The following is a 23,457-nucleotide window of genomic DNA, read 5'->3' on the forward strand; positions in this document are numbered from 1 at the left end:
ATTATTTCCTATTTTAGTGTAAATGGGTATTAAAATGAGTAAAAGGCACCATTTTGATCGAATCGGTAACGTCTTATGTAAACAATGCACGCGCCATTGAGCCAATGATTGACGCTGCGTGATATGACGTCATGTGTTGCAGGCAGTGATCTTTTACAGAGATATTAGAAGACTTTCGTATATTCTGTGAAACAGATTGGAAAACTACTAGACATTGCTAACTCTGATTCTGATCGGACGCGGTTATAGCACCCTGCAAACCTCGGAAGATTCCGTTACTCTACATCTGGCCGCAGCTGTAAGTGATATGTACCTACGCCTTTACAATTGCGATGTGGCACCGGTTTACTTTTTAGGAAAACTTGCCGCTTTTATAAAGAATTTATCAAAATTGCGTCGTTCGAATCGTGTTTAGAATTTTCATAGCAAAGTTGTCCTTGTTTGAAGAAAATCTGATAAACTTGAAAGAAAAACCACTTCAGACTTTGAAATATTTGTATGAAAAAACATTCTTCAAAAGCGTTGTCATGGGCAACGCCATTGGTAATCCAGGAACTTGAAAGTAGTTCCAATGACGGACTTCGTCATACAGCCGAGGCTAGATGTAGGGTACTGAAATCTGCTGAGTGGTGGTTATAGTACGATAACTGAAACGGACGTAGAAATCTCGCGAGACACGTAAAACTATAAAATTAATGTGACAAATTTCATGCATCTAATGTCGAAGAAAATATTCTATTTTGATGGCATATTCTCGGATTTATGATCATATTCTGAATGGGGTTTATGTTTTTAAATAAAGAAATAAGTACACTAGGCAATGTTGACGAATATGTCGATTGGAATAGTGTAAACACTTAAAGATAGGTTCCCAGAAAAGTATTTATCGGGTGGTTATTTCCAATAAAAGTATGGCAATTTTGGTATATATGGAAAGTAGAGATATCCAATCTTACTAGAAAAATACTGGATTATCTGAAAAACACCCATGGAGCGTATACAGAACAAAAATGTTAGGGTTCCCCTAATCAACAGCCCGATGATTAGGAATATCTGCAGGCATGACGTCAAAGGCTGCACACGGAGATTGAGCGCTTGATGTACATGATGATAAACTTTATGAAGAGTTAGACGTACAACACTTTCTGAGATAAAAATCACAGAAAAAGATGCGGGCAGTGGATAGTCCGAGAATTTAATTAGGATTCGATATTTGTAATAAATAGTCAGCGATTAAAAACAACATCGTCTTGTGTATGCAATGAATTCTCCTCCGACTTCGTACCCATAAGTCAGGTGACACAAACATGACCTCTTTTGATCGATATTTTATAGCAAGGGTATTCCTTGACAATTGCAATGTTTTGAGAAGGATTTGAAGAAAATTTATGATAAATTAATTAGTTTGAATATGTTTTTAGGCCAAATATATCATCAAATCACCCAGTTTGTAGACGGAAATGTATCTTTAATTGTTTTAGATGACAGCGCATGCTAGAGTCGAATGCAATTATTTAGCAGATGGTGTCACTCGCTCTTTGCGGTAGAGCGACGTTTACTGCCAAATAAATTTTGGGATGTCATTTTTTTACCCTCCGTATATAAGCCGAAACAAAGTATAAGACGAATGTTGTACTTCTGCTGAAAAATGTATCGACTTGTGACCCGAAAAATATGGTAACTTTGGAGGAATTTGAAACAGAACGGATTGGCAGTAGTCGGCACGCTTTCATTCTATCGTATTACGACATCACGTAATTTTGTAGGAATATTACTGACATAAATTTGAATACCGTACAGGAATTGAATATAAAAATAACGAGGTGCACCTATTTTTTTTATTACGTACGAATTTGAATATTTTGTGTGTTGTCTAAAAACTGTTTGTTTAAATAACGATAAGAGTTATGTCCCTTTATTTTCGGTAAAAATATCCGACAAGAAAAACTTTGAAATCCCATCACTGAGCTGCATTCCTGGGTCTACCAGCAGTTCATAAATACATTGTACATGTCGCAGTTCATAAATACATTGTACATGTCGCAGTCCCATATTTTATAAGTAAATCATAGGGGCCGCAGTCCCAGATTTTCATAAGTAGATTGTAGGGGTTGCAGTCCCCGGTATACCAGCATTTCATAAGTATATTGTAGGGGCCACAGTCCCAGATTTACCAGAAATTTCAGACGTAGACTGTAGAGGCTGCAGTCCTGGGTCTACCAGCAGTTCATAAATAAATTGTACATGTCGCAGTCCCATATTTACAACTTTCATTTTAGATATCTAAACTCAATTTACTTTTTTCGTGTGGTGCAACTCTAGGTGTATTTCTCTGTGACTTGAATTGGTGGAGTGCAGCCCCCCCCCCCCCCCCCCCCCGTTTGTGCAAATAAATAAATAAATTGTGTTAAATTAATTAGTATTCTTGTTTTTTGTGTTATTTGCATAAATGTGCAGCAAAATCCATTTGTATACAACTTTGGCAAAATCCTATTCTCACTGAACACAACATGTATCGGATTAGTGCATCACATCTCTTCAGTTTGAATACAATATTAGAAATAAATATACTAACTAGTTTTCCAATAACTTCCATTTCTTCTGTTCTAGACAATGGTCGCATGTTGTGGAAAAGGAACATGGTGAGGAGTTCTGGTGTCAGCCATTGTTGTTTACTGCTACCAATAACAGGAGGTTCAGATAATGCTATCATGCGGAAAGATGGATGAATAGGAAAGATCAACCTGAAAAGACAATTCATTTTTAATAATGAGATACATTAAAGATATGCTCCCTCAAGCATTATCATCTTTATCTGAATGTATATTTCTAATTACCAGGAAAAATAAAATTATAGACACAAATTATATAATAAGCCCATAATGAGAAGAGATTAACATTTCATACAAACCTTTCTGACATATCCTGATCACTATAGTTATTATTAGATTTAATATCATCATATTTATCTTTTCGTAACAGTCGACTACCATCAAATAACTGTAACTCTCTTTCATGAATTAATCTGAAACATAGCGTTAACTATTTAACTTTTTGGCTAAGGAGGGCCAGTAACAACAACTTCTGTTTTTATTGTTCTATTGTTATATTCTATTTTACTATTTACTGTGGATTTCATTAGCATTATCTGGAGACCTGCAGACCCATGGGGCCTATTGATTTTTGAGTAATTTTTAATCTTTGAAGTTTAAAATTAAATCTACATAAGAAAGAATAGAAAAATATATGTTAGAATGTTACACATCTTTAGGAGTATGCCAATACATCTATGCATCAAATATCAAAATTTATGGCTACTTTCCTGAAGAAGGGTTAAAAAATTGAATTTTTCAAAAAATTATTCCGTACAAATATTCCGTAGCTAAAGAGTTAAATCCACTGTGATATTTGTTTACATATATTAAAGGAACAGTAACACATAAATTAAATTTAACAGACCCATAGAAATTGCAATATAATGGTGCTCGAAGCAAATGATACAGCAATCCTTCACATTAAGAGAGAGACACAAATCAGCTAATTTAAAAACTTATATTTTATGGTACATCCTTATTTCAATAACTTGTTTGCGCACAGTGGTGTTTAACAGTGTCATTTATATGTCAAGGCTGTAAAAACAAGTCAATCATAGCTCTTTCGTTCTTTGAATCTGTGGGGTGGAAATTTTGGTTTGTCAACAAACCAAATGGAAATTTAACACTCTGATGATAGTAATAACATATATTATGAAGTTTCACGGATTATAAGGTATCAAATTTATATTTAATAATTACAGTTATGTCTATAGCTAGGCGGTCTCATTCAATGATTATTAAGGGATGAGATGAAACTGGATAATTTTCTTTGTCAATGTGCATGTAATACAGAGGTTTATGTGTGCTAGCGAGTCTATATTTGCGTACTAGATTGATTTCATAAGGAAAGTAAACACTTTTATTATTCAATTACCTATGTAAAACAGCAAAGGAACCTGGGTTAATGCGATGAACTCCATCAAGAACAGCTAAACTACCTTCAACAGCTGCTGTTGCTAGGGGAGATGGCCTCCATGTTGTATCCCCATTTGGTAAAGTTGTTCTTTGTTGTAATAAATCTCTCGAGGTCATATCCTGTGTAAAATATTCCAATTTTCGAATATTGATATGCCGTGTCAGTAAATGATATACAGTAAAATGAAAAATTACTGCAAAATTGTTTATGTTCATAAATATTCATACTGATTTTTCAATGCAAGTTCTTTCATTGCAATCAAAATATTTATTAATATAAAAGTACAAATGAAATTCTCATTTATGCAAAGTTCCGAAACAAATAACACTGTAACATTGGTACCGTTTAATCTAGCGTAAATAGCGTTAATTTCTACTCTGTGTCCAATTATTCATGAACATTGTTGAATAGTGCTCAATTTGTACTTCTATCGAATTTCAATCTCACCGTTTAATTTTGATTACCAAGCGTCTAATTAACTAGTGTTTAGTTTCTCGACACGTGTTGAATTCTAAGCGTCCCATCTAATTAGCATGACTGTTCAATAATTAGTTGGACCGTTCAATTTCCCGAGCCGTGATTAAAATCAGTCAAGGTATCCAATTACGCAAGGTGTTAAATTTTGTTGTCAAACATCTAATTTCACGTGCAATGTTCAGATATTACGATGTGTTTAGTTGTTGGTCATCGTTCAGTTTTGCCGCCGAATGTATACTGTGTAATACATGTATAGTCTTATGCATACGTGTCCTTTAAAATGTTCTAGACATGCAGCTTTACATGACTGGTTGGAAATATAACCGCATAAATATCGTGCAGAATATGTGAACATGCGTGTTCTCACTATACAACGTGGACTAACGCGTCCGTATTATTAACGAAAATATTCAACATTCATAACATAGTGGCAGTATATCGTTTTGACATCGATTGTTTATGACAAATAAATACTGTTAATTTTGCATGTAAAATTACACCGAGGCCTGTATTTATGATATCCCCATTCTTTATTAAAAATTAAACTTAAATATATGATACAATTCCTTTTTAAATTGGCTTTCTCTGAAATCAAGTTTGGTAAAGTTATGCGTTACATATAAGCATGAAATGTATTTAGTAGGTTTTATTTGATCTTCAGCGAAAAAAGGGTCGTCGTTCTATAGACATATTGTTAGCTTCTGACACGTGTATTAATTCTACAAGCCTTCTGTGTTTATTGCCAGAGATAATCGCACTACCCTTCAACCCAAAATGCTTTCTATAGATCCCATATTATGTAATATATGATTGGTGCAATACCCATGCTGTTAGTCTTAATTGCGAAGACATTTAAACAAAAGGATTTAATCAGGGTAGGGAGTAGACGTGTACACACGTAAATCAGATGCGTGAGATTTATCATTCGTGGATGTGTTGTCAGTGTGGCAAATACTGTTTTAAATGGATATATAAATACACGTTTTATGATTGTGGATGAAACGGTATGCGCATCTCGAGAAAGCTTTGCTTCGGAACCGTCCCGTTGCCATTAAAAATCCAACATGTTTCACCGTAGTGATCTTGAAAAATAATCCCCGGATAATGACAGGCATTACAGATATGAATCCTGAAAGATAATATTTCACCGTATCGCAACAGGTCAGTACTAAAACTAACACTTATTACAGTATTTCAACATTGTGCGGCAAAATAGACATTCGGCGGCAAAACTGAAAGATGACCAACAACTAAACACATCGTAATATCTGAACAACGCACGTGAAATTAGATGTTTGACAACAAAATTTAACACCTTGCGTAATTGGACACCTTGACTGATTTTAATCACGGCTCGGGGAAATTGAACAGTCAATCTAATTACTGAACAGTCGTGCTAATTAGAGGGGACGCTTATAATTCAACACGTGTCGAGAAACTAAACACTAGTTAATTAGACGCTTGGTGATCAAAATTAAACAGTGAGATTAAAATTCTATAGAAGTACAAATTGAGCACTATTCGCCTTAATTCAACAATATTTATGAATAATTGGACACAGAGTAGAAATTAACGCTATTTACGCTAGATTAAACGGTACCAATGTTACAGTGTAAGGAGTGGTTTCATGAGTTCTATAAAGAGCCACCAAGCCTTGTACTGCCTAATGCACTACACATACCTAAATAGTTAAATAGAGCAATTGTTTCAATCTCTTTATCAGCTACTTATAACAACCTGTTTTTTGCCCATTTTTCAAATTCTTAATGACCATATAAGGTTTCTTTTATTATTTCTGCTAACAAATTCTAGAATTAACAAAACAGAAAGAAACTAGTTTAATGATATACATTACCTGGTATAACATGATGGGTTCTATATGATATCCTAATAAATCAGCAAACTTTCTAACAGCCGCACTTTTACCACATCCCTACATTAATAAATTTATAAGTTTTATTTCATCACATTCTACATATGCAACACCTGTCTATACTGACGGTATCTGTTGCCAATAAAGTCTATTTTTTTTATTAGCTACGAATTTGAATATTTTGTTGACACATAATTTTTAATTCATATGGTCTGAATCTGTCTGCTTATATAACGATAAGAGTTATGCCCCTTTATTTTCGGCACAAATGTCTGACAGGAAATTGTTTGAAGTAGCAACATTGCAAGAGAGAGAGAGAGAGAGAGAGAGAGAGGGGGTTTAAAATCCATTTGGTCATTTTGGGACTAACATATTGTTTAATAATTCGATTGCACGTAGGGGTCTTTAGCAGTGGGAGGAAACCTAAGGACCAGGAGAGGAAACCTAAGGACCAGGAGAAAAACCCATGAGGTTGGATAGGCGACCCTAGGCCTTGTCACATACAACATGAAAATGTGGGCAAATAATAAAATGTAATATACTTACCCTAGGTCCTATTAAACAGAAATCATGAACAGAATGAGATTGTATCATCTGTGTGAGAAGTGTATCATGATATTGAGTTTTAATGAACTGATTTTCACCACCAGATTCTACAACACCAGCTGGTACCTGAAAATAAAACAGTTTTAATGAACTGATTTTCACCACCAGATTCTACAACACCAGCTGGTACCTGAAAACAAAACTACTTATCGCTCAATACCAATGTAATCTAATCCTATATTTTAACATCCAGCTGTTCTGTCATTACATTTCTTGTTGAAAGGCAATTGTTTGAAATAGTATCTTACAACTGCTCTTTTCATAAATAACCCCTAATAACTATTAACTGAACACCCAGTACAAATATATAGTAACTTACAGTGAGTTTATTGAAAATTACACCCTGTTTAAAATCAACAACAGCCATTTCACCACTTCTCTCTACATTAGTTAAATTATACACTGGTAACCCGGGATCCACTAATTCAAATTTCTGTAAAATAAAGCATTCTTGTCAGAAAAAGGTGTAACTGATGGTAATCATAAAGTTCTATTAGATACATAAACACATACATAAGGCAATCCTAATTTCAGCTATTTCTAATTTGGAACTGCAATGAATGAATAAATGAAATGGGGTTTAACATCCTATATTTCTGGGCTAATGAAGATGGGCATATGCCATAGAGTGTGCTATAAGGGAAATTTTGCCTGGACAGCAATTGAATACCAAGGGTTTTTTTATGTGCACACCACCATGTACACAGGACCTTGTTTTTTTCATCCCATCTGAATGATTGGACACTGCTACTTGTCAGGCCCACCTTCCTACATCAATGATAATCTAGTGGAAATTTATTTGTCCAGCGCCGTACCCATTAAGCCACAATGGTTCCCTTTTGAACTTGATCCATCTTACCTTGAGATAACACCAAGACAATGATATTACATTTAAGTTACATTCAACACAACTCATGTTATATAGAAACATTAACGCTTTTAGGAGGCAATTTTCCCCAACTGCTGAACCACTGTTGGGGAATGAATTTTAGGAAATGAATTTGAAGCTGAGATCAAATCTAAAATTGTTATATCTTTGCAACTATGCTATCAAAAATCACGAAACTTGGTGATGCATTCATACGCCACTATACCTGCAAATGCAAAAACTTTGTAATTAGAACCATTTTAACCAGGTAAATAGTAAATACAGGTCTGGAAAGGTAAAAATTACAAACCAAGATAAAAACCAGCGGCTGCCAGGCAGGATACGCCCACATTTTGCAAGAGATGGATAGAGAACAAACTAAAAACAAACTTGATTTTTTGTACAATCAGGAGCAATAATCCAGAAAGTTATGGCCTGAAATGTGCAAATATCAAAAGTGACAGAGATCTTTGGGATATAAAGATATGTTTAAAGTTTCATCAAAATCGGATAAAAATTGTGACCTCTAGAGGGTCCACAACCTTCGTATTACACACTTCTACAAAATTTGTGACAAAGAGCGGCCATTTTATCGGGCAGTTTCATTTCGATTTTCCTGAAATACGAATTCAACCTTCATTATGGTGGAATGGTGATGTATTTAAACGATTTTAAAATTGGAAAAAAATTGTGACCTCTACAGAATGCCCAAGCTAAAAATGTGATTTTTCGAACAATCAGGGGCCATAATCCAGGAAGTTAAGTTCGGGTATCCGAGGTTTTATCAAAAGGAACCAAAATCTTAGTGTGTGATGGTGATATATTCACACGATTTTTTAAATCGGATAAAAATTGTGACCTCTACAGGGACTACAAGCTAAAAACGTGATTTTTTGTTCGATCAAGGGCCATACCTCATGAAGTTACGATCTGATATGCGCGAATATCAAAAGAAACCAATATCGTTGGGTTATAAACATGTATTTCAAGTTTCATCGAAATAGGACCAAATTGTGACCTCTAGAGGGTCCACAACCTTGATCTACCAGATGTTTACACTATTTGCGTACGAGGGGTGGACTGATTTTCACGAAATTCAAACTCAACAAACATTACGGAGTAACGGTGATATATTCTAACGGTTTTTTTAAATCGGATAAAAATTGTGACCACTACAGGGACCACAAGCTAAAAACGTGATTTTTTGTTCAATCAAAGACCATAATTCAGGAAGTTACGATCTGATATGTGCGAATATCGAAAGGAACCAATTTTGTTGGGTTATAAACATGTATTTCAAGTTTCATTGAAATCGGATCATAATTGTGACCTCTAGAGGGTCCACAACAAATAAGTACAAATACTTAACAGCTTCGTTACATGGCAATTCTCAGGCTTCCATACAGATATCACCGAATAGTGATACTAATTTTAATTTCTTTTTCAAATTTTATTTAAAGAATGCATAATTCATTTCTTAATTCTATATTCATATATACATACAATATGGCGGACTTTAATATTATCAGCCTGTCTGTCATTGATTTAATACGTTAATATTTTGATTTAAAGCTCTTAAAGTAATTTCCTAAACGCAAGAATGGTCTTGACTGTGTTATAATCTTTGGATGCCAATAGACTTATTAAAAGTGACCTCGAGCAAGGGTTATAGAATTAACAATACAGTCAGATCAGTGCTAATCAAGTGTCAATGCTTTTACTTTATTTATCGCTTAAAGCTTATTAACTGATTATATTAATTATATACTATTCAAAAAAAGTAGGGGATATTGAAATGCAAATACCTATGCAGGTTGTGATATGATAAATAGTCATGGACACTTGACATGCTTTGAGAGTATGTTCACAGATGAAGAACTTATTCCCCTATAGAGCATGTCTGGGACATAATCGGGCGACGCGTTCATCGACGTCAACGTCAACGGACAACACTGCAAGAATTGGCCGTGGCACTGCAAGAGGAGTGAGTCAGGTTGCCCCAAATAGTGATTGGACGGTTGATTAGGAGCATGCCACGACGAATTGCTGAATGTCTGAGGATTGGTGGAGCAATTACTCATTATTAAGACAACCAGCAGCTGCCAGGCAGGATATGCCCACTTTTTGCGAGAGATGGATAGAGAACAAGCTAAAAAGAAAGTGATTTTTCCTACAATCAAGGGCCATAATTCTGGAAGTTACGGTTCGATATGCACGAACATCAAAAGGAACCGAGATCTTTGGGTTATAAACTTACATTTTAAGTTTCAACAAAATCGGATAAAAATTGTGACCTCTATAGGGTCCACAACCTTGAAAGACCATATTTTTACGCTATTTGAGAACGAACGGCGGTCATTTTGTCTGTCAATTTTGGGCCGATTCTCACGAAATTTGAACGCATTAGTCCTTAGGGTGTAACAGTGATACAATAATATGTTTTTTTTAAATCTGATAACCAGCGGCTGCCAGGCAGGATACGCCCACATTTTCGAGAGATGGATAGAGAACAAGCTAACAAGAAAGTGATTTTTCCTACTATCAAGGGCCATAATTCAGGAAATTACAATTCAATATGCGGGAATATCGAAAAAAATTGAGATCATTGTGTTATAAACTTACATTTCAAGTTTCAACAAAATCGGATAAAAATTGTGACCTCTATAGGGTCAGATGGACAGGCGGATAGACAGACAGACAGATGGATGAAAACATTTTAATAGTCCCTGCTTTCTTCGAAAGGTGGGAGACAATAAGTAAGGGGAGATAAGGAAATTATTATGTCCATGGGAGAATGAAGGTTTAGGTAATAGAAGTCTACTTGTTTTGCATGTGTCAGCATCTGTACACTTCTTTCATTTAAGCTTAAACATACATTATGCAAGAATTAAATCTGCCTATTGCAGGTCTTTCTTTAAGCCTAAAATGTTATATAAACCATTAATTAGACATTTATTAAAACCAGCGGCTGCCAGGCAGGATACGCCCACATTTTCGAGAGATGGATAGAGAACAAGCTAATAAGAAAGTGATTTTTCCTACTATCAAGTGCCATAATTCAGGAAATTACAATTCAATATGCGGGAATATCAAAAGGAACTGAGATCATTGTGTTATAAACTTACATTTCAAGTTTCAACAAAATCGGATAAAAATTGTGACCTCTATAGGGTCCACAACCTTGATATACCATATTTTTACGCTATTTGAGAACGAACGGCGGCCATTTTGTCTGTCAATTTTGGGCCGATTTTCACGAAATTCGAATTCAACCTTCCTTAGGGTGTAACGGTGATATAATAATACGTTTTTTTAAATCAGATAAAAATTATGACCTCTATAGGGTCCACAAGCTAAAAACGTGATTTTTCGTACAATCAGGGGCCATAATTCAGGAAGTTACAATCCGATGTGCGCGAATATCGAAAGGAACCGAGATCTTTGGATTATAAACTTACATTTCAAGTTTAAAAAAAAATCGGATAAAAATTGTGACCTCTATAGAGTCCACAACCTTGATATACCATATTTTTACGCTATTTGAGAATGAACGGCGGCCATTTTGTCTGTCAATCTTGGGCCTTTTTCACAAAATTCGAACTCAACCTTCCTTAGGGTGTAAAGGTGATATAATAATACAGTTTTTTAAATCGGATAAAAATTATGACCTCTATAGGGTCCACAAGCTAAAAACGTGATTTTTCGAAAATCAGGGGCCATAATTCAGGAAGTTACAGTCCGATATGCGCGAATATCGAAAGGAACCGAGATAATATTGTTATCCCTGTAAAGTGTGTGCGTCGGAGAACGACATTAATGTCGTTATCCCTGTAAAAGGGTTAAAGATAGGTTGCCAGGCAACGAAGCATACGCCCACAGCAGCTAAATCGTCCGGACAGTCAACAAGAGTTGTCGCATATTTTTACTTTTTTCAGTAATGAACCATTTATAATACACTAAAATCTGATTAAGAGTAACAACTCATTAAGTAATTATCAGAAAACCATTAGAATTTGTTTGGTTTGTATAAAGTTCTGCCCCATGCTAACGTTTAGTATACGAAACTTTTAATATCATGGACTTAGCTGTTCACGTTCATTGAAAATCAATACACTTGTTCGTCTCAAGAACTTAAACTCTGTGTATCAATCTAAGGCCAGACATTTTTAATTTCATGGTTTTATGGATTTTTAGGCAGCACTTTAGGTTGGTTAGGTCAAAATAAAAATAAAAATAAATTTAAACATTAGATTTTTTTTTCAGTAGAGGGTTATCATATTGGTTGGGTAGGTCGGTTAAAAAAAAACAAAAAAAAAAAACACACAAAATATTAGAAGTTTACTTTAACAGGGTTATTGTTAACAAAACAAAATAAGAGTGTGACAATATATTATGTATCACTGTTAACCAGTATAAGGTGTCACAAACTAGCCATTTTAATTGACAAGTAATTTAAATCTTTAATATTAGAGGCATTAAGTGTTGACAGATTATAAAAATAGTTTCTACTGTAGCCCCAACAATTAATGAAAGATTTTAATGTCCCGAGTCTCTGAGAAAAACAGAGTTCTTCGAGAAGCTTTAGAAATTCAAAAACATAAGCCAAAATTAAACAGAGACTCGGGACATTATCTTCCAAATCTTTGGGTGGATTTACTAGACAATCAGTGAACACTAATAACTTTAATCAGTGAATGGTTTTCTTTCCTTTCAAAGTGTTAATTGTTATTAATTAAGTGTAGATTGTGGTTTCTAATCATAGTAGGGTTTCCAATTGTTTATTTAGTTATTCTATATATTGTACCATATTTTGTTATTAATCATTTAGCTTGACAACGCTACCTGTATGTGTATCGAAACGTAGCTTGTTAATAAATTCAGAAGTAGTATATCCATATAAGTGCGTATAGTGTCCGGTGAATTTATTTTCACAAATGATCTTTGATTAATTCCCGTTTCTTGCCCCACGTTGAGGCACAGATATCCCACCAATTTGAATGACAGTTCTCGTGGGATAGCGTCATTTCTCGCGAAATAACGCTCTCGCTCATGTTGTCTTACTGCACAGCACGCGATGTTTCCTAGTAAATACGGTATACATTGAAGCCAATGAAGGGTTCATCAAAATGAAAATTGATAAACATTAATAAAAAAAATATAACAAACAAAGATTTTATTTCGTGTATGGGTCGGAAATAAAATAAAATTAAATTTTCAAGTTACATATTTATTTTTTTATTGGGAGGTTCACGCTTCAGTCGGTGGGTCCGTAAAACGAAAAATCAAAAAAGTGTCGCCTAATGTCAATCTGATGATAACTTTAGCCTCTAGAGCCGTCACAAGATTTTTCAAAGTGATCAAGGGCCATAACTTTGGCTGTAATTATCGGAAATCGCTGAAAATCAATAGGCTTCTTCATCTCATGACCTTAAACAATATGTATAAATTTAAAGTCAATCGGCTGGCCGGAGGCGACGACAATATACGACCACATGTCATTTCAATAACCAGCGGCTGCCAGGCAGAATACACCCACATTTTCGAGAGACGGATAGAGAAGAAGCTAAAAAGAAAGTGATTTTTCCTACAATTAAGGGCCATAATTCAGGAAATTACAATTCGATATATTCGCAAATATCGAAAGGAACCAAGATCTTTGTGTTATAAACTTACATTTGAAGTTTCAAAAAAATCAGATAAAAATTGTGACCTCTGTAGGGTCCACAACCTTGATATACCATTTTTTTTTACGCTATTTGATAACAAAGGGCGGCCATTTTGTCTGTCAGTTTTGGGCCGATTTTCACGAAATTCGAACTCCGCCATCCTTAGGGTGTAACGGTGATATAATAATACGTTTTTTTAAATCGGATAAAAATTATGACCTCTATCACTGTAACATTGGTACCGTTTAATCTAGCGTAAATAGCGTTAATTTCTACTCTGTGTCCAATTATTCATAAATATTGTTGAATTTCGGCGAATAGTGCTCAATTTGTACTTCTATCGAATTTCAATCTCACTGTCTAATTTTGATTACCAAGCGTCTAATAAACTATGTTTAGTTTCTCGACACGTGTTGAATTATAAGCTTCCCGTCTAATTAGCACGACTGTTCAATAATTAGTTGGACCATTCAATTTCCCGAGCCGTGATTAAAATCAGTCAAGGTGTCCAATTACGCAAGGTGTTAAATTTTGTTGTCAAACATCTAATTTCAAGTGCGATGTTCAGATATTACGATGTGTTTAGTTGTTGGTCATCGTTCAGTTTTGCAGCACAATGTTGAAATACTGTAATAAGTGTTAGTTTTAGTACTGACCTGTTGCGACCTGTCAACTTTTGGCCGATTTTCACAAAATTCAAACTCATCCGTCCTTAGGGTGTAACAGTGATATAATAATACAGGTTTTTAAACCGGATAAAAATTATGACCTCTATAGGGGGGCCACAAGCTAAAAACGCGATTTTTCATACAATCAGGGGCCATAATTCAGGAAGTTACAGTCCGATATGCGCGAATATCGAAAGGAACCAACATCTTTGGGTTATAAACTTACATATCAAGTTTCAACAAAATCGGATAAAAATTGTGACCTCTATAGGTTCCACAACCTTGATATACCATATTTTTACGCTATTTGAGAACGAACGGCGGCCATTTTGTGTGTCAATTTTTGGCCAATTTTCTCGAAATTCGAACTCAGTCGTCCTCAGGGAGTAACTGTGATTTAATAACACGTTTTTTTAAATCAGATAAAAATTAGGACCTCTATAGGGTCCACAAGCTAAAAACGTGATTTTCCGTACGATCAGGGGCCATAATTCAGGAAGTTACGGTTCGATCTGCGCGAATATCGAAAGGAACCGAGATCTTTGGGTTATAAACTTACATTTCAAGTTTCAACAAAATCGGATCAAAATTGTGACCTCTATAGGATCCACAAGCTAAAAATGTGATTTTTCGGACAAACAGGGGCCATAATCCATGAAGTTTCGATCCGATACATGCCAATATCAAAAGCAATCGAGATCTTATAGAGATAAACCTATATTTCAAGTTTCGTCAAAATCGGATAAGAATTGTGACCTGTATATTGTCTACAAACAAATTGTGGACGGACGGACGGATGTTCAAACGGACTGACGGACAGACGGACAGGGGCGACGACAATATACGTCCACATGAAAATGTGGTCTTATAAAAATTGAAGCCGGTCAAGGGAGATAATTACATACATTTAATGTATCTTCTACAGCTGTTTTGCCATCAACACCTAACATACTAGAATATGGATATAATCTGTGTAACACTTCATATGATGATATACCATTCACATTATCCTGACAATATAAAATAATAAAACCAATCTAGAATATAGATCGCAACAAATAAAAACAACTTATGTAAATGGTGTTCTAGTGTTCTATATTTGCAGAGGTCATCTGAAGAGGGCCCCCTGGATGTTGTCCTGTGACAAGTTCATGTTTTTATGTTGCTAATAGTTGTGAATTCATCTTTGTATTGTTGGCCATTAATTGTGACACTTTAATAATATTAGGTTATTAAAGTTTGCGATTTGAAAACTACAATATTGTGAAAGATGAATGTCTAAAAATAAAAGCAATATCAATCCAAATATGGTTCAATATTGCTCAGTATTTACAAAGATGAATAACAAATTTTGAAACATTTAATAGCCAGGAACACATACAATTTAGCTTTTAATCAGCTTGAAAATTTAGTTATTGTTCGAAAAATGCAAATGACAATCAGCAGCTTAAATGTATAAAAGCAATAGGAATATAGGAGATTTCAAATGTCAAAGGATTAATAAATAAGTCAGATGACTACATACCATAACTTTTATTATATGTTTCAAATTATCTAGTGGGAAATCAGGTAAACCCATAGATGTTGATTCTGTTGTTAACATGGTAGAAGCAAAGGACAGAATCTGTGATACTCTAAAATTACATACAATAGTCATTAGTATTGAAAAATAGGTGTTTAGTTGGGAAATAAAGATTATGACAGTCCAACAGTTTCTCCCACAAATAATCTTAGTGAACGCTAATTATATATACCAGAAAATGTCTTTAAAATTAAACCATTATATGCTTGATCACTGAAAATACATTTGGGAGATTTAGGTGTGCACAGTGATTTTCAAAATAAATCTTTTAACACTTTAATTACATTCTTGACATGTTTAAAGAATAATATAGTTATGGGATTTAGCGTCCTTTCATTAGACTATCTTTGATATAGTTCATTTTTATTATTAATGAACAGGCAGTTCCACTAATTTATACAATATTAAACACATGTATTTGAGGCTTGTATTTATAGGGAATTCATTAAGGCTGGCTTTGACATAAGTTTCGGTAACGGTGTTTGAGCTCTTATATAGAATAAACCAGGTTCAAATCCTAAAATGGGTCAAATAGAACCTTAGGATTTTTTAAGCCTGTCAGTGGTAGAGCCTTATGAGACAAACAAGAGCATCGGTACCGTTGCAATATAAGTCCACATTCATGGGGGTCGGGACATGCACCAAAATAAATAATTGCGGTCTTTATATGGTATAAGGAATAAATATCCAAAGTTCCAAGATGATCGATTCAGAATTGCAGTCTGTAGACGATAAACACAAACCAGCGGTTGCCAGGCAGAATACACCCACATTTTGAAAGAAATGGATCGAGAACAAACTAAACAAAGATAGGTTGCCAGGCAACGAAACATACGCCCACAGCAGCTAAATCGTCCGGGCAGTCAACAAGTGTTGTCGCATATTTTTACATCTTTCGGTAATGACACATTTATAATACACTAAAATCTGATTAAGAGTAACAACTCATGAAGTAATTATCAGAAAACCATTAGAATTTGTTTGGTTTTTATAAAGTTCTGCCCCATGCTAACGTGTATCAATCTGATGTCAACTCTGGCAGTAATTATCGAAAATCGCTGAAAATGAATAGACTTCTTTGTCTCATGACCTTAAATACTGTGTATAAATCTAAAGTCAATCGGATATTAACTTTAGCCTCTAGAGCGTCCACAAGATTTTTCAAAGTGATCAAGGGATATAACTCTGGCAGTAATTATCTGAAATCACTGAAAATCAATAGACTTCATCGTCTCATGACCTTAAAAACTGTGTATAAATTTAAAGTCAATCGGATATTAACTTTGACCTGTAGAGTGTCCACAAGTGATCAAGGGCCATAACTCTGGCAGTAATTATCGGAAATCGCTGAAAATCAATAGGCTTTTTCGTCTCATGACCTTAAACACTGTGTATAAATTTAAAGTCAATCGGATATTAACTTTGGCCTTTAGAGTGTCCACAAGATTTTTTGAAGTGATCAAGGGCCATAACTCTGGCAGTAATTATCGAAAATCGCTGAAAATGAATAGACTTCTTTGTCTCATGACCTTAAACACTGTGTATAAATTTAAAGTCAATCGGATATTAACTTTGGCCTTTAGAGCGTCCACAAGATTTTTTGAAGTGATCAAGGGCCATAACTCTGGCAGTAATTATCGGAAATCGCTGAAAATCAATAGGCTTCTTCGCTTCATGACCTTAAACACTGTGTAGAAATTTAAAGTCAATCAGATATTAACTTTAGCCTCTAGAGCGTCCACAAGATTTTTTGAATTGATCAAGGACCATAATTCTGGCAGTAATTATTGGAAATCGCTGAAAATTAATAAGCTTCTTCGTTTCATGGCCTTAAACACTGTATATAAATCTAAAGTGAATTGGATATTAACTTTAGCCTCTAGAGCATCCACAAGCAATTGTGGACGCCGGACCGACGGACGGACGGGGCCGACAACAATATACGACCATATTTCAATGTGGGCGTATAAAAAGCGATTTTTTGTACAATCAAGGGCCATAATTCTGGAAGTTAGGATCCAATATGTGCGAATATCTACAGGAACCAAGATCTTTGGGTTTTAAAGACATTTTTCCAGTTTCATCAAAATCGGATCAAAATTGTGACTTCTAGAGGGTCCACAACCTTGATATATCATATATTTGCACTATTTGCTTATGAGTACGAAGGGCGGCTATTTTGTTGGGCAATCTTGGTCCGATTTTCACAAAATTCGAACTCAGCCATCATTAGGGTGTAACGGTGATATATTCAAACGTTTTTTTTAATCGGATAAAAATTGTTACCTCTAGAGTGACCACAAGCTAAAAACGTAAGAATTTTCGTAAAATCAAGGGCCATAAATACGATCCGACATGCGCAAATTTAGAATGGAACCAAGATCTTTGGATTATAAACATGTATTTCAAGTTTCATCAAAATCGGATCAAAATTATGAACTCTAGAGGGTCCACAACCTTGATGTTCCAAATTTTTACATTACTTGCGTACGAGGGGCGGCCATTTTGTCCGGCTGTTTTGGTCCGATTGTGACTTCTAGTGGGTCCACAACCTTGATATACCATATATTTACACTATTTGCGTATGAGTACGAGGGGTGGCCATTTTGTTGTACAATTTTGGTCTGATTTTCTCGAAATTCGAACTCTAGCTTCATCACAGTGTAACATTTATATTTTCAAACGGTAAAGGGAGCAAGAGCTAAAAACGCAATTTTTCGTACAATCAAGGGTCCTTATTCAGCAATTTACCATCCGATATGCACAAACATCGAAAGGAACCAAGATCTATGGGTTATAAACATGCATTTCAAGTTTCATGAAAAGTAGATGAAAATTGTGACCTCTAGAGTGTCCAAAAGCTAAAAACGTGATTTTTCGTACAATCAGGGGCCATAATTCATGAAGATATCGTCCGATATATGCCAATATCAAAAGAAACTGAGATCTTTGGGAGATAGACCTTTACTTTAAGTTTCGTCAAAATTGAATAAAAATTGTGACCTGTAGAGTGTCCACAAACAAATTGTGGAAGGACGGACAGGGGCGATGACAATAAATGTCCACATGAAAATGTGGGCGAATAAACATCGGCATAGCTCGGCCCCTGTGTGTTGGATATGGAACAATATAAATAGGTACAACCGTGTGATGGGTCATGCTGAATTGGATCCATATGTTAATGATTGCAACCTGTAGATTATTTACAGACAAAATATTTTTTAAAAGTGGGTGTGGCACTGCCCACACAGGGCGGATCATGCACCAAAATCAATAGTTGCCGTCCTTAGGGTGTAAAGACCAGGTAAGTTCCAAGATAATCTATTTAGGATACAAAAAATGCCAAATTCTGAATTGCGGCCTGTATACGATAAACACAAAAATTGGGTATGGCTCTGCCCCTAAGGGTCGGGACATGCACCAAAATAATAGTTGTCATCCTTAGGCTATAACACTGGAGATATTGTATCGTTTAGAACGGGTTTTTGTTGCTGGAAAGTATGCATACAGTTTACTTTCAAAACATCGTTCAATAATTGATAAAAATCGTTTAAGAATTACAAAAATGGTTTAGTTAGTACTATGGCTTAGTTTAATGGTAAGGGTTTAGTTTCTCCGAGAGGCGTTGATAAATGGACGACCCGTTCACTTATCTACAGCGTTTACTTATTAGCCGAGCCATTTACTTTCCCGAGATACGTTGAAAAATCAACACACGGTTTACTTATCTACGGCGTTCGCTTATTAGACGAGCTGTTTACTTTCCTGCGAACCGTTTATCCGATTGGTTCATTTTGATTACGATCATTTACATAAGACAAAGAGAGAAAGAGAAATGGGGTTTAACGTCCACTTGACACAGACTAGGTCATTCCGGGACTAACATGTGGTTAATTTTATTTCAATAATTCGCTTGCGCGGAGGGGTCTTTAGCAGTGGGAAGAAACCGGAGGACCCGGAGAAAACTCACGAGGTTGGACGGGCAACCCTACTCCTTGTCACGTACAACCGGGGATTCAAAACAACGCCAGTTGACTCAATGACAGGCCTCGTGATACAGCATGCGTGTGCTAACCATTCGGCCATCCAACCCCCCTATTTACATATGAAGTATGAATAAAAAAGGTGAATATAAAAAAATGTACACCCATAGATGATCACCTTACCGTGGTCGTAGTATTATTATCCATTACCCTATAAAATTAGTATTCCACCATAGAGAAATACATCAAAAATCGGTAAATCACGTCCCAGGTAATTATACAATTGGAAATAGGTAAATCACATCCCAGGTAATGTATTTTTTTAAAATCACAAATGAATTAAACATGCATTATGCAAGAGCTAAATCTGATTATTGCAAGTCTTAATTTAGGCTTCAGATGTTATAGAAATTATAAATTAGATCTTTATTTAAACAAGACCAAAATCAACTCTGTAGACCCACGGATGGCTCGGCTACAGCTCGGATTTAAATTGGATTTCACTAATTGATTAACCCTTTCAATGCTAGACGTAAATCCACTGCCTGTGCTAGACCCTTTTTTGAGGAAAAAAGGGAGGTTGGAACTGAATGCCAAGCAGTACTTATGGAAGCTTTTATGAAAAATCTTTTTGTCTGTTGGGATGGGCATGAGGTTGGGCTAAGAGGAAAAAATAGAATTTTGGAAATTTGCATAATAATGTAGTCACGTGACGTCATGGCGGCCATTTTGGATTTCTCATTTCACACTAAAGCTAACACGAAAACGAATTTTTCTCCATGAAATACTTAAAAGATATTGTTTTTTTTACTGGATTTTGATAAAGATATATAAAATGAACAAAAATATCAATAGCAGCCATGAGCAATGCCGCCGCGAACACGCGCATCACGTCTCCCGCTGCCATGACCACGTGCGGATTGCAATACCTTGTTTTTACTTTCACTTTCACTTTCATCCCCAAGTCCCATATCATTATCAATATAGTTAGTCAATAGATCTACACGTTCGGGAATCAGGAATTACCTACGTATTTTACGATCCAGCAGGCCAGCATTATTATCAACATCAGAATTTTTGTCAGAATCTACTGCAGACACAGGGCTATCGTGTTCACATTGGGCTTGTTCATCATGCACGGGAGACATAGCTAGCCATGGGCGGAACGTCGCGCAAAAAATCACACACTTCATAATACCAATCACTGTCCTGACGACTATCATTATCAAGTAACTGGAAACGAATTATGTGTATCACCCGCCTCGAAATTGTCCACATGTTGGTCAGCAAGACGTCATTCACGACTTCGTCGAGAGTGCATCGTCTACGTTGTCACAATGCACTCCGCCATTTTACGGTTTGCTGCTTTGAAACACGTGGAAATATGTTCTAGTGTATAGAAAATACAATAGATGGCACTCGCAGTTACGGTACTAATTTTAGCGAGGGCTTTACTGAGTACACGGTAATACCGGGTACGGGCATTATACCGACATTTTATAATACCCGGTACTACCGGGTATACGCAGTGAAAGGGTTAAATCAAATAAGGGGTAACCTGATGAAAATACGTCAGTTAGATCGAGGCTAAATGATAGAGTGTACTTAGCGAGGCCGCTGTAAAGTGTTTCCGTATGCCATTGAAAACTTTACTTGATAATCGAGATATGTAGGTGGAGTTAACGCCTGTCAATCAAACGATCGGCGACGGTGAAGACACATTTCGCTACCATTTTTAGTCAAATATTACAACGATGATAACTATGTTCAGAATAAAGTAATTTGACTGAATTTTTCAATATATTCTTCTTTCATCATCTACTTTTGAACTGTTATAGCAAGAATGGCCAACTCTCTATAAAAATCTCCCATAATGTATCTTTAACTAGTCTTCCATCTGTACACGTGGTTTAAGTCAATCTCACAATGGCAGTGCGATTATCTCACAAGACTGTACATTAGACTGTGCCAAAAAAGTCACTGTCAATCTCTATAGACAAGCCGTCGCCCATTTTTAGACAGCGTAATCACTTGATTGGGGGCTCCTGTGCAATTTAGTTGATTATTGGGTAATCCGAGAGTCCATGATGTATTTTGGCGAGTGATTAAGCTGTCAATATGTAATTATAAAATACCTTTTTATAAAGAAGATAAATGATGTTAGACATCATGAGCTAACAAACAATCTAAAATCATAATGGCAATTATAAAAACAATACGAATATACTTTACTACAAAAGCATTGGTGATTGACCTAAAATCTAAAATCATAACGCCAATTAACAAACAATACAGATATACAGCAGGTCACTACAGGTGGGAATTAATAAAACAATAGCATTCAACCAATCAAATGTAAATAATCGTAATCAAAATGAACCGATCGTATAAACGGCTCGCAGGAAATTAAAAGGTTCATCTAATAGTTCAACGCCGTAGATAAATTAACCGTGTGTTTATTTTTCAACGTATCTCGGGCAAGTAAACAGCTCATCTAATTAGTCAACGCCGTAGATAAGTAAACCGTGTGTTGATTTTTCAACGTATTTTGGGAAAGTAAACGGCTCGTCTAATAACACTAGGGACCGGGTATCATCCAGACTTGACGAAAAAAGGAAAGAAACTAAGCTTATCGTCAAGAATTTAATACACGTATCCAGCTAATAGATTGCCGTCAAAAATGTGTTAAATGCCGTCAAGATTCACCCAAAACCGCCCAGTTTGTGCTACCGTGTAGATTAAGAAACACCATTTACTTTTGACAACGACCGTCTGCTTTACGACCATCCATTTTCTCGGGCGTTTTTTAGAAATGAACACTACCATTTAGATTTGAAAGGGGTTTAGTTTTTAGACAAGGCGTTTATTTTCCGGGTGAGTAGTAATGCAATGCCGTTTACTTTTCATGTCTTGTAATTAGTTTGCTCAGTGTCATCTAGAAAACTTAAGGCGTTTGTTTTTGTGTGAAATATTTAATTTCTGTCTCCCAATTTTAGAAACTATGTTCAGATTTAGATTGCATATTTGTTGAATACCGACGTCCGTTGGGAAAAGTCGATTTACAATGAATTGACAATTGTCCGTACATTTCCTTGTTTTATTCAATCTATACTTAATAAAAACATGGTAATGCACTGACTTTTTCTCATATTGACAGTCAATATTTTTTTTTTTTCAATTGTCAGATATATGCTAGTCAAGTCGTCCACACGAAAAATCTGGTTAAGTCATCCACGCTGCATTGGTTGACTCGTCCACGCGACTTAGTTTAATTTCAGGATGTAGAATAAGTTGTCCACACGACATTGTGTATTGTAAGGGACGCAGAAATATTCATAGTCAGTATAATATGAGTGCTTGATATAAGTATAATTTTCTTTACGCCAAGTGGCAGACTCACCAATCTAGAGCAGTCGCATTTATAAATAACAAACAACAAAATAAATCACTTTATTCAATAACAATTTCATTAATAAATAACGTCACTACACAGCCACTAAACAGTTTGTTCTCACTTTCCCAGTAGATTAACCCTACTAATTAAGCGGATTAGGGATTAGTTATAGATTAGTGAGTTATACTCTGTTTTAATTATTGCATGAACAGTTCAATTTAACCTATGACATGTGTGAACTATAAATCACTGTCTGATTTTTCGTTCATGTCAGTTTAATTTTATACTTAATTACGATGAACACTGTTTGTGATAAAAGTTTATTAAAT

The 23,457-nt window shown here is 35.4% G+C and overlaps 1 protein-coding gene across 1 annotated transcript in view; it reads right to left on the bottom strand.

The window, feature by feature from the left end:
- Positions 1-2,739: 2,739 nt before the first annotated feature.
- The window catches only part of LOC126809879 (von Willebrand factor A domain-containing protein 8), a 118,217-nt gene continuing 97,499 nt past the window's right edge, over positions 2,740-23,457 (bottom strand). The window contains exons 8-12 of the mRNA XM_050534732.2: positions 15,695-15,803; positions 15,075-15,179; positions 7,287-7,400; positions 7,034-7,097; positions 2,740-2,744 (exon numbers count right to left, since the gene is read on the bottom strand). Of these exons, the coding sequence (XP_050390689.1) occupies positions 2,740-2,744; positions 7,034-7,097; positions 7,287-7,400; positions 15,075-15,179; positions 15,695-15,803 (397 nt within the window). The remainder of the gene's footprint in view (positions 2,745-7,033; positions 7,098-7,286; positions 7,401-15,074; positions 15,180-15,694; positions 15,804-23,457) is intronic.

The sequence above is a fragment of the Patella vulgata genome, chromosome 1 (assembly GCF_932274485.2).
Source record: "Patella vulgata chromosome 1, xgPatVulg1.2, whole genome shotgun sequence".
Taxonomy (NCBI): domain Eukaryota; kingdom Metazoa; phylum Mollusca; class Gastropoda; family Patellidae; genus Patella; species Patella vulgata.